Source organism: Marmota marmota, unplaced genomic scaffold (genome assembly GCF_001458135.2).
Source record: "Marmota marmota marmota unplaced genomic scaffold, marMar, whole genome shotgun sequence".
NCBI lineage: Eukaryota > Metazoa > Chordata > Mammalia > Rodentia > Sciuridae > Marmota > Marmota marmota.
This window is the reverse complement of record NW_025999898.1, coordinates 755,047-767,827: the sequence shown is the minus strand read 5'-3', so window position 1 is coordinate 767,827 and position 12,781 is coordinate 755,047. Positions and strand designations below refer to the sequence as shown.

At 48.2% G+C, this 12,781-nt stretch overlaps 1 protein-coding gene across 3 annotated transcripts in view; it reads left to right on the top strand.

Annotated features, from left to right (window-relative positions):
* The window catches only part of Tbc1d10a (TBC1 domain family member 10A), a 32,880-nt gene continuing 20,099 nt past the window's right edge, over positions 1-12,781 (top strand). The window contains exon 1 of one of the 3 annotated variants that reach the window (XM_015504883.2): positions 1-238. In XM_015504883.2, the coding sequence (XP_015360369.1) occupies positions 30-238 (209 nt within the window). In that variant the 5' untranslated portion in view covers positions 1-29. Of the gene's footprint in view, positions 239-8,931; positions 9,072-12,781 lie in introns of those variants that run through there. The other 2 variants (XM_015504885.1, XM_015504884.2) reach the window with 2 other exon arrangements.

Below are 12,781 nucleotides of genomic sequence, written 5' to 3'. Positions count from 1 at the left end.
CTGGGGCTCAGGCGGCGGGCGCGGCCGGGATGGCGAAGAGCAGCGGAGAGAATGGGCCGCGCGCGCCCGCGGCCGGTGGGAGCCTGTCCGGGACTCGGGAGAACCTGGCCCAGGGCCCCGACTCCGCAACAACTGATGAGCTCAGCTCTCTCGGCTCGGACTCGGAGGCCAACGGCTTCGCCGAGCGCCGCATCGACAAGTTCGGCTTCATCGTGGGCTCACAGGGCGCCGAGAGCGCGTGAGTAGCGCCGGGGGTCTGAGCCAAGGGTTGGGACTAGGCGCAGGACTCACGCGGGGATGGGCCTGGACGCGGGCAGAGCTGCCCTCACGACCGATCGACTTGCACCCTAGACAACCGACCCCTTTTTTCCCTGCCCCACCCCACTTCGTCCTTTCCCCCCCCCCGACCCACCCCCTCGGCAATTCTGCTTCCGACCTAGGAGCAAACAAGCCCACCTATCCTCCTCTTTCCCTATTCTTATCCCCTAGACAAACTGATCCGTCCCACAGGATGGACCCACAGTGCCCTCCCAAATAAGGAACAACAACTAGCACCTGCTTTAAATCCACCTCTGCCACTATGACCTTAAAGCTGATTGACTTTGCCAACTCTGGGCAGGCTCACAGATTTGGGACCCCCCAAAACATAGATGTTCTCCATTTCTCCCCTCCCTCACAGAACCACAGAGCCCCTGTCTCACAGGTTGAAAAGGACCCATTGCCTTGCTCTTGTCCCATTCCAAGACAGACTGATCCTTACTTTAAGACACAGACTTCTGGATGGACTGACACTGGTCAGCTCCTTCACAGACAATCCCATCCTGAGACAGTTGGTTCTTTCCCCTCATGGAAGGCTCAGAGGGTGTTCCCCTACCCCATCAAAGGCAGCTTTCCCATTGTCACTGGCAACAGGTGGGCAGACACTCCTCCATTTTCCAGTACCTATAGGGTAGCAGAACCTTACCTTATTGGGCAGACACTCAACTACAGGAGCTAGCAGGCAGACTCCATGGATGCTGTGGGAATGTACACACCCTCTCTGAGGGTAGGCAGGGAGAAAGCAAGGTACCTGCTCATGTTGTAGCACATCAAGGTGCCCCATCCTAGAACACTCAAAGCATCCAGCTGGCAGGCAGAGAAAGCTGAAGCAGTGTGTAGCACCATCTTCCCTCCAACCTGGGTAGGCTGGGCAGCCCCAAAGAACCAGTCTTCCCAGAGAGCATATGTGTATGATGGTGGTCTGTAGGGAAGATAGACTCCAGACCCCACTCTCATCCCACATATTGTGTCACACAAGACTAGTGCCATGTACAGAACTGACAAGCCTCCTTCCTGATGTGCCTTCCATTCAACAGAGAGCCCTTTGGTCACCAGTGGAGACCCTACTCCAGCAATGACCCTATTCTAGAAGGTCTTCTTTCTTTCTCTGACCAGTTAGGACTGCCCAATGCTCCCTTCCTCTTATGACTTCTGTTAGTGCTTTGACTATCTAAGAACCCAACTCCACACAAGCAGCCCTGAAAAAGTCACTTCCGGGATTTTCTCCAGCCCCAAAGCCTCTTATTCACCAGGTCTCCTTTTCTCTAGGAGAAATCTAGGCCCCTCCCATAAGGGGAGTTTCCTCCTTCCCCTCTGGATCTGTCTCCTTCAGCTTCTCCCCAGTTGTTCAAAGCAGCTGGTTCAGTCCGGGACTCAGAGAGTGCCCCTCATTTCCATCTCTCACCCTGACTTGATGTTTTGTCCCAGTTTCCCAGGGATTCGCTGTGAGAACCTAAAGGGAACTTAGGTGTGAATTTGAATTGGGGTGCAGTCACCAGGGACCAGGGTACAGGGAAGGGTGGGATCTTGAGAACTAGGAAAGGAGTTTGCAGTTTCATTGTGATGTCTTGAAAGGAAGACCTAATATTTGTTGGTGAGTTATAGAACATGAGAATTCCTACTACATGCTTACCAGGCTGTTAACCAGATCTCAGAATGCAGAGTAGTGTAATGTAGTGGGAAAAGACTGGACTTAGGAATCTTATATGTTGGCTTTGAGACCTCGGGCAAGATCTGAGCATGTTTACTCATTGTAAAGGGCAGTCATAACATCTGCTTCCAACATTACTGAGGGAATTAAATGAGAATTGGATATACAAAGTTGCCTAGCACAGTGCCTGGCACAAGTGGTGGCCCAGAAAATGTTAATTTCCTTTCTTTTCCTTCTAAGGGTCTGAGAAATGAGGAGAAAAATGAGGGCGTACCTCTGGTATTTGTGGGCAGAGAGAGGCCCAGTGGGAGTACCTCCCTTTGGCTGTAGTCACCAACCGGGCAGCCAGACATCTGTATTCCCCACCCCATTAACCACAAACCCGGGATGTGGCTCTGCAAACGCCCTCTGCATCTCTGGTTCTGTAGGACTGGGGCTGAAGTGGGATCCCAGATCTGCTCCTTTCTCTCTGCTTTGCTTGCTTGAGCTTTTGGGTCAATAAAATCTGTGTATCAGAAAGCTTGGGTGTTCCTTGTTTAGTTTGAATTGTGGTTCCAAAAAAGCCAAGAGTAATTCCCTGCCCAAGGCCAAAGAGGGGAAGTTATGGGAAGTTTCAGGGTGACTGCCTTGAACCCAGTCTTGTGGTTGAGGGCTAGGAGTTCATGTGCTGTCTCAGAGAAGTGAAACATTAGCACTGATGGCTATGGTGGAGATGGTGGAGACTCTGGCTTCAGAGTAAAGGTCCATTTCAGCCACCCTGGACCAAAGGTTGTCTCAAGAAAAGTCAAGTTTTGGTAATTGCCAGGGCCTGGAGGAACGGGGAAGAAAATAGATCAGTCTTCTTGCTCAAGTAGCTGTTAGGTACCAGACCTGAGTAGATCATAAAATCATAGACTGAGCTGGAAAGAATCTTTTTTTTTTTTTTTAAGTATTTTTTAGTCATTGATAGACCTTTATTTTATTTTTTTATATGTGGTGCTGAGAATTGAACCCAGTGCCTCACACATGCCAGGCAAGTGCTCTACTGCTGAGCTCCAGCCCCAGCCCCTGAAAAGAATCTTAAGAAATCAATCAGCTTAACCTTTACCTAAACTTTACTTAGAAGAGAAAATTGAAGCCTAGAGAGGAGAATAACTTGTTTAAGATCACAAGCATATGCCAGACACAGTGGTGTACATCTGTAATTTCAGCAAGTAGGAGGCTGAGGCAAGAGGATCACAAGCTTGAATCCAGTCTCAGCAAGCTTTGAGGCCTGTCTCAAAAATTAAAAGGGCTGGTAATGTAGCTCAGTGGTTGAATACACCAAGTCCAACTTCCAGTACTGAAGAAAAATTAGAAAAATCACAAGTGTATTCGTGACAGAACTGGGACTTAAACCTAGGGTTTCAGACTCCCAGGACAGGATACATTCCACAACCTTCACCAGATTAGATGAAGATACCTAGCACAAACCTGCCTGCCTTCTCCTTCCGTAGCTTAGTTCAGCACTTTTTACTATATCAGCACTGTATAAGGCTAACAGGAAGGGTAAGAGTGTGTTGTCATTACTAGTACATTAGCATGATAGGTTTGGACTAGGATCAGGCTTTTTCACCTTTTTCTCCCTCAGGCCTGCAGTAGAATAAATGCACAATATTTATTACTTATAGGCATTCCAAGTCAGAAAGCTAAAGTGACCCTAGAGATGGCCATTGTCATATAGATAGGTAAACTGAAGTCTAAGAGAAGTGATTAGCCTCTACTCTTATCTGTCATATGAGCCTATTGTGCAGGGAAGGTTTAGTGAGACAGAGGGATTCCTGCCTGCTCTTGTGCAGTAGTCAGAGGCAAGAAGGCAGCCAGCCAGTGAGTGACCCTGTGGGTGGCATAGGCACAGACAGAGATGCTGGCAACATTAGTTCTTGTGGTTTGACTGGAGGCTGAGGTGGGCATTGAAGGCTGGGTGGGCCCAGGTAAGGGGAAAGAAGTGTTCTCAGCAGGGAAGGGTGGGAGGAGTGCTGTTACCCTTCCTGTCATTTGGTGGGTAGGAAGAGCAAACTTGTTAAGTGTCCCTTCTGCAGCCTAGAGGAGGTGATCAGGAAGGGAAAGAAGTATGCAAGTTGAATGCCAGGTCTTTTGGCCTGAAGGAGATGATGAAAGGTGGATCCCTTACTTTCTCTCTTTTTCTCATGTGGTTGTTAAGACTGGCCTCCTGAGGCTAGAGCTTCCCACCCAGACCATGCTCAGTCTGCAGGCCAGATGAGGTGAGGAGCTATGCTCTCTGACATCCCGTGGGCGTTGGCTTCCTGTTAGGGGAGCAAGGGATCTAAACTGGGCTCAGGGAGAAACATCTGGAACAGCAATGTTGCATTCTTCAATTCCTCTGTCCCCTGGGTCCTCTGCTTACAGCCAACTGTGGCGGCTCTATGACTTTGGAAATCAGAACTGGCTTAATTGGCATCCCTTATAGATTGTGCCAGTTTTGGTTGAGGTGAGGCCAGGGCCCTCTTGGCAAGCCAGAACTTGACTTCTTGCCCTCCCACTACCTTCTCTCGTTTTTAAGCTCAGAGAATCCACTTTTCTTGAGCTGTTACAGGTCCTGGGAGAGCATGGAGCTGGCAATAAGTGGTCGCTGGGTGGCCCATCTGGAAGGAGGCAGTTATACATGTGGGGCCCTGGTCTGTGACTCTAGACCACAGGCCCTCCCATTTTCTCTCCTTCTTCCCTTCTCTCAGCCTCAAAAGAAAATCCGGTTTGGTGGCCCTGTGGGTGTTCTAGGGCCTCAGACAAGACCTGACTTGGTAAAGGCGTGGGCAGGCACCAGCTGCTGCCCTGGGAAGGTGCCTGTGTGTCCGCCTGTTAGGAAACCTTAAGCTGTGGGAAAGAGATAAAGTGGTGGGACCTGCTTGATGTTTGGTCCTCCCAGCATCTGTCCTGAAACAGGACCTTCAGGGGACAGTGAGACCTGGTTTTGTTCCAAGCATCCAGTCTATTTACACTGAGCAGGGAGAAAGAAGATGTTCCCTCCTCACATGAGCTCTTGAGTCTGTCTGTCTGTCTGTCTGTGTGACCATGGATGTGTTGCTTCACTTCTGAGCCTCAGTTTCTCACCTGCAAAGTAGTTACAATAATACTGGCTTTGCAGGATTGTTGTGAAGTTTAAATGCACTAATGACAAAAGCCTGGCACAGAGTAGGTGATCAGTGAATGTTTTTCCCCCTCTTAAACCCTGGAGTAATTAATTAGTGGTCTGTCTTTCCATTTTCTACTTCCTATCTCTGGCCATGATGATGAATGAGGCCCGCCCTATGGACAGGGATAAACATTAACCCAGTTAACCCCTCACTTCCCCAAAGAAGGGGTGATTAACCATTTCTATGGATGAGCACACTGAAGACCTGAAAAGAAAATGCCCAAAGTTTGCCAGCTGATAAATAGCAGAACTAGGACCAGAACTTGCTTCTTGACACTGAATCCAGTGACTAAATCTTGCTAACTTTGTAGCAGGCAGGGTGCTGGATCCTCATGATCCCTGAGGCCCCACACAAAGGGCAGGAGTTAGCAGAAACCTGGCTACCTTCCCATCCCAGTGTGGAGGGCAAGACAGGTTTTAGTACAGTGAAAGTTCATGGCTCTTCAAGCAGGAGAAAGGCCTGGAGAGAAGGATCCTTAGGGAATCCCTGGAAGTGTGGCTTAGCCCTTCCATAAACCAGAGTCTACATGGTATTGGTGTTGACTCCAGAGTGCTACAAAATGGCAATCTGATTTTGATATCCAATCTGTACCTTTTGGAAGAGGTATTTGTAGTGTTTGTAGGCAAGGCAGGAATTGTGTTCTTGTACCTGTGAGGAATCTGAAGCTGGGAGAACCCTTGCATTAGTTCACAGTGGAGACAGACCAAAGAGGGATCCCAGGTGTTTGACTCTCAGTCCAGTACTTCTCTAGCTATATGGCACTGCCCACTCTTACTGGCCTATTGAGTCTCCAAGCCCAGGATGCATTGTCTACCAGACTAGGACCCTCCACCATTCATCTGCAGTCATGTCCTAGTTGATCACTTTCTTTATGCTCCTGGCAACACACCTGATGGAGAGATGGTCTCCTTTAGCTGATTAATTTGCCCTTGGCAAATCTGCTACTATTCTGGTTCAAGGGACCTTCCCTGGCAGGGAGAAAACTGTCCTGGATGTCCCACTGGCAAACCAATATTCCTGATACTTAGCCTGCTTTAGAAGCCCCCTATCCAGGATTTGGGGGTAGCTGCCCACTTTTGCTTTCTATCTGATCTTCCCCTTCCCCATCTTTCTTACCTCGACCCCAGCCTATTCCATTCTATGCCCTGTCTAGCTTCTCAGAGGCTGTCGCAGCCTAGCTCTTTGCTCCTCTTTAGGTAGGAAAGTAGGTAACAGACACAACAGTCTGAGAAAGCAAGCCAAAGTTTACTTTTGCTGGCTTAGCCATTTCAGCAGTGAGCTTACTTACCAAACATTTTTTGAGCACCTACTTTGCCAGACCCTGTGACTAGAACAAGGAATACAGAACTGAACAAGATGTCTCTATCTTGTTGCCCTCAAGGAGTTCACAGATTGGTTGGAAAACAGAACCACAAACAAATCTTTACAATATTGAGTGATAGAGGCTGTAATTGAAGTGTGTGGTTGTTCTGGGAGTATATAAGAGGAAGCAGCCTGTTCCACCCACAGGAGCCTAGAAAGAAGTGGCATTTGATCCAAGACTCAGAAGGGACAAGCCAGGGCAGTCCATTGGGTGAGAGGGAACGCATGTGCAGCGTTCCCCCTCAAAAGTCAACAGTTTGAGAATTGTAGATACACCAAGAGCAGAGGTGATAAGAACAGGCAGGAGAACAGAAGTAAGGGCTAGGAAAGGAAGATGGGTTGACAAGGCTAGTCTTGGATGTCAGACTGAGGCCTCTTGTTTCAGAAAGGTTAGTCTAGGTCTGGTGTGGAAGATGGCAAAAATCTGCATCACAAGTAGTAAGACCTGTTGGGAGAATCCATGATAGGCCAAGAGCTCTAGTGAGACCTGGAAGAGGTCTGGAGCCATGAGGAGGAAGGGCTGGCAAATCATTAAGGCTTGGTGTTTAACTGGCTGCATGGACTGGAGAGGTGGGAAGTCCTTCCACAGAGCCCATCCTAGCATCTTCTGGCTACAGGGAGGCAAGGCGGGCTGCACCTTACTCTGCAGTGGGCAGTGGGCTGCTGCTGACTTCATTTTGGCATAGCACTGGACTCCCCAAGGTACCTGATCTGGCTGGCATGTCCAGGGCAAATCAAGGGACTCTTTGTCTCCCTTCAAGCAGGAGAGCAGGTTGGCTAACCTGGTTGGAGAGGGAGTTGGGTGAGTACTAACCTTTGTGGTCTCTGCCTGATAAACATATTGGATGGCAAGGAAAGCTCCAAGGAGTGCCAGGCTCCTCTCCAAGGAGAGAGGAATGAGGCCCAAGGACAGGGAAAACAACCTTAGGATGTGTGGCAGTTGGGAAGGGTAGGTTTGGGCCTTTGGACATAGCATAAACTGGTCAATGGGAGGCAGATGATAGCTGAGGCCTGGCTTGAACTCACCTAGTATCTTTTTTTTTTTTTTTTTAATATTTTTCCCTTAGTTGTTGATAGATCTTTATTTTATTTATTTATACATGGTGCTGAGAATTGAACCCAGTGCCTCACACATGCAAGGCAAGGGCGCCACTGCTGAGCCACAGTTCCAGGCCAAATCTAGTATCTTTATCTGTTCATGGAGCTGGTGCCTTGATTGAGATAGTGGAAACAAGTCCCACACCTTTGAGAAGGCAAACTCTTTATCATTTAGGGGTACCACCAGAGCTGATGGCCGTATAGCCTTTCTTCCCCTTCCTTGAGCCTTAAGACCTCAGACCAGTTCCAAGCTTATATCTTGGAGATGAGAGATTCTAGCTAGAAATGTCGATTCAGGCTGATGTGTGGGGAAATTCTGTGAATCAGGCATAGGGTTCCAGTCCCAGCTTTCCCACTGACTCTTGTGGTTTGTGACGTATGCTCATCTTCTCATCCAACCCCTTAGCCCTCACTTTGTGTACAGTCCTGTGCCAGGCTCAGGGTAGACATTGGTCCTGCCCTCACAGGACTTACAGCCTAGCAGGGAATTCAGACATTAAATCAGTAATTACAGGTGTGGCTGTGTACAGAGGACTGTGAGGATCAAACACAATAACTGGGTTAGGAACATAGTGTGAACAAAGACTGCTGTACAGGGATCAGGAGACCCAAGTCCTCGGCCTCGCTGACCCCCTAACTAGGTGTGTGACCTTGAGAAGCTTGCTTAATCTTTCTAAACCTCAGTTTCCTTCTCATAAAATAAGTCCATTCTACTGGCTTGATGTTGAAGAACATTCTGAGACTGACCTCAGAGTATATGAAAAGTGCTTTGAAAGGTTCTTTATGTGGTAGTTTTTCTACTGCAAGGGGTCATTGTGGCACATCATATAGAAGCCAGTGCTTCCAGCATATTGTGTTCCCCTGTGAGTAGACCCCTCTTTTTTTTGCAGGACCAGTGGCCCTCACATTTTGGGAAGTAAAACCAGATTGAAGGATACTTTGATTTGCCTGGCTCTTTAATCCATAATGCACTTTCATTCTCCTATTACTTTGTAGTAACCCTTATAGGAGCAATGGGAAATTGGTAGACTAAGGGTTTTTTGTTTTGTTTTACCTTGTTAACAGGTAAGGAAACCAAGGCTGAAGAAGTAATGAAATGGACTTGGAATCTTGGATTCTTCCAGTTTTCCGTCTCACCAGAGCTGTGGCTGTATAGCCTTTCTTCCCCTTCCTTGAGCCTTACGACCTCAGACCAGTTCCAAGCTTATATACTTCTTTTTTTTTAAACATTTTTTTATAGCTGTAGATGGACAGCATATCTTTATTTTATTTGTTTATTTTTATGTGGTGCTAAGGCTCGAACCCAGTATCTCATACATGCTAGCAAGTGCTCTGCCACTGAGCTACAGCCCCAGCCCTTGATACTTCTCTTAACAGGCTTCTTGGGTTATTTCTGTCTGAGTTGTTATGAGAGATGGCACAACTCCTGACCCAGGTCTGCCCACACAGCCCCTCACATGTACTCTAAGGTGAGGTGCGAACAGCTGGGTCATAAGGGGCCCAGTGTGGGAGTGTAAGTGTAGGGAACTCTTGCTCTTCCTCAGTGTACTCTGGGCCCTGGATGCTCTGTGTTTAAAGCAATTCTTCCTGGCCGGCCACTTTAGGAGGATGCTACTTCTTTCCCTACCCTCTCTGTCTTCACTTTATAAGAAAGGGCAACCTAAACTGGCCTGGGAGAGCCTAAGTTCAAGACACCAGCAAATTCTGCTTCAAGTTCTGGCTATGACCCTTCCTAGGCATGTGACTGTTCTGAGTTTGTAAATGGGCCATTGATGGCATTGGTGGAGGGTAGGGGGCATTAAGAGGATTAAGGGAGATAGTGTTGGAAAAACACCCAGCACATAGTCTGCCATAGTGTAAGTGCTCTGTGTCTGTGGTACATGGTGGCTTTCATACTTCAAGTGTGTATTATCCTCTGAGATTTCACTTCAGGCCTTTGGTGTAATTGTGAGGAAGCAAGGCAGCATGGGAGTGAAGATCTGGCTTCCCCCACATGCTCTGACCACCCATTCTTGGGGTTGAGGCAGGAGCCAGTCCCTCTGTTTGTAGTGAAGACTTGGGCTTGCCAGGGCAGGCTGGGAATTCCCCCATCAGTTCCTCATTGAGACATTTGAAGCAGGGCCCTCAGCCAACCCTGACTCTGAGGGCCTGCTCTTCCCTCTCCTTGACTTGTGATGAGAAAGCAGAAGTGAGACAGAGGTGGGCCTCCTGAGAGCTTCAACCCAGCATATGACCAAAGGACTGCCTGGAGCCTTTGCCCTCCTGGGTTGGGGCAGTCACCTGGGAAAGAGTCCAAGCTTGCTTCATAATTACCACTGCCATCCTCCTGCATGCCTTGTAGACCTTCCTGCTGTACTTCTGTCCTGCCTCTGAGTGGCTCCCTCTGGCTTTACAGCATTGTCCTGGCAATGCCATTTCACAGAGGAACCTGTATGGTGGATCAGGCTTTCAACTACCTCACTTCATTTAATTCTCTGATATGTAGTTGTCATCATAATCCCCATTTTACAGAAGCATAAACCAAGAGGCAATATGACTTGCTAAGCATCACCCAGCTTGTGGCTGTGAGTCCATTGAGCTCCAAGCTCTTGGAACAAGGCTTGTGTGCACTGAGCTGAGCAGACAGCATCCAATACTGTAGTTGGGTGACATAGCAGGAGAAGAGGAAGGCCTGGATTCACTTCCCAGTGCCATCCCCTGCTTGCTGTGGACCTTAGATAGTTACTGGCTTACCTGAGTTTTCCCATCTATAAAAGGGTTTTGATAATTAGAGGACCTATCTCATGGGCTTGGTGCCAGGATTGAATGAAATCATGTAAGTTAAGTGCTAAGTAGTGTCTGGTGCATAGCAAGTGTCTGGTGTTGTAACAGACCTTCAGTTAAGTTAATTGACTATTAGAATTGTAATGTTGTAAAAGGCCATCATCAAGCAGATGTGTGCAGCTCTGTGCTGGCTTTAGAGGAAGATCCAGACCTGGTATCAGGCCAGAGAGGGAGTGCTGTTCATCAGGCTCTTACTATGCTTGTACTACTGGTTTCCAGGTAGAGTGCATTGCTGAGAACCCTAAAATGAATAGGGCCTGAGCTCACAAAGTTAACAAATTGTCAACACACACTTATTGAGCACCAGCTAGTTACCTGTTCTAGCAGATAGCACTGTTCTTGACTTGAGACACACTGCAGAAAATGAGACTGACAAAGCCTCTGCCCTCCAGAATTCCCTGCTTTCTAGGAAGGCACCTCCTTACAGAATGCTTCCTTAGCAAACTGGACAGTTGGTAGGGAAGCTGTGCCTGCTCTACTGGACTGTCCACATTCCCCAAACAAGCCATTCCCTTTCCTATTAACTTGCACTTGCACGTACTGGGCCTACTGCCTGTTGTGTCCTTTTCCCTTTCTTGGCCTGGTCACTTCCTGTCACCCTTCAAACCCCAATTTAAAAGTCAACTCCCCTTTGAAGCATTTCCTAAACATTCCCACCCTCATCCTAGGGACTTCTTGCAGGCTCTTCGTCCCTTTCACTTGCTTCTGTTTTTTTTTTTGTTGTTGTTGTTGTTTTTTACTGGTACCAGGGATTGATCTCAGGGGTACTTAATTACTGAGCTACATCCCCAGCCCTTTTTAAAATTTTGAGACAGGGCCTCACTAAGTCCTTAGGACCCCTCTAAGTTGCTGAGGTTGGCTTTGAACTTGTGATCCTCCTGCCTTAGCCTCCTGAGCCACTGGGATTACAGGCATATGCCATGGTGCCTGGCCTTTCATTTGCTTCTGGGCTAGCACTTCTGTGCAGACTAGTTATTTACCAATTCATCTAACTCCTTTGCCAGATTGACCTCCTCAAGGGCAGAGACTGCATTTTATTCATCTTTTAGAGATTCAAGGCTTAGAGCACAGCTCTAGAGAGATGTGTATGGAATGTAATGATTGTGCTGTCTCCAGAGCAATTAGGAGAGGCATTGTAGAGATGAGAGGCAGATCTGAATGGGGTCTACTAGGATGAGAGGAACCAAATTAAGAGGCTGGGGGCAGGGAGGCTGAAGAAGGGTGGCTCAAGAGGAGGGCTATGTAGACATGCAAGTAGAGGTGAAAGGAGTGATGTGCAGGAGGGCAGAGAGCCTGGGCCTGAAGCTTTTCTTGGTGAAGGAGGACAGTAGGCAGCCATGAAGAGGTTTAGGCAGAGGTTGGGCTTTGTGCAAGCAGTTGAGACAAGAATAATTTGATAAGATCTGTCAATAAGATCTAGCAGTTTGGAAGGGTGGGTGAAGGGGTCATGTGTGAGTCAGGGTAGCCCCCGGGTGCCTGCAATGAGATTGTGATCCAAGGGCCCAGTTACTGGCAAAGAATTTTATGTATGTATGTATGTATTTACTTACTTACTTATTTATTTTTGCAGTACTGGTGATTGATTTCAAGGGTACTTTATCACTGATATCCCTGGCTCTTCAAATTTTATTTTTGAGACAGGGTCTTGCTAAATTTCCCGGATTGGCTTCAAACTTGAAATCCTCCTGCCTCAGCTTCTTGATTACAGGCATGCACCCAACACTGGCAGGGAATTTAATGCACCACTCTGCTGGCAGAAGTTGAGGTTTGGGGAAGGGATATTTTCTGTGGAGAACAGTCTCCATAGCTTTCTGAGTGTGTCAATGAGGTCTGCTGTAGGGTTTCTGCTGTGGTCTGTTCCCTTCCCTATCTGAGCAAGGCAGAGGAGGAGGGATGCCTTGCTTTTTGGGGCCAACAAACCTGATGACTAAGGAGACCATTTTTTTTGTATCTCACACAGAGCAGGGTGGAGCTGAGCAGAGTGCTGAGGGCACTCTGCCCAGGGCACCAAGGCCAGTGAAGGGTGGAGAAAACCTGTTTACCACTGTGCACTGACCCAGAACCGGAAGGAGCAGAGCCAGGGAATGCCTCATGGGAAAGAGAGGCAGGCCCAGCACTCCTCTGCACTAGGAGCAAGGAAAGAAAAGCAGGTCAGACTCTCACCCAAACAAGGACCTGTTGATGGCCAGCCAGATCCAAGGCAGGTGGTCAGACAGCTACAGACCATCATACTTTCCACACTACTTACAATGTGGTCTTAGGCAAGTCATTTACCCTCTGGGCCACAGGTGCCCCGTCCCCCGCAGCTTTCTAGGGATTGTATAGACTTACTGGGTGATCTCCCAGGCCTGATTGT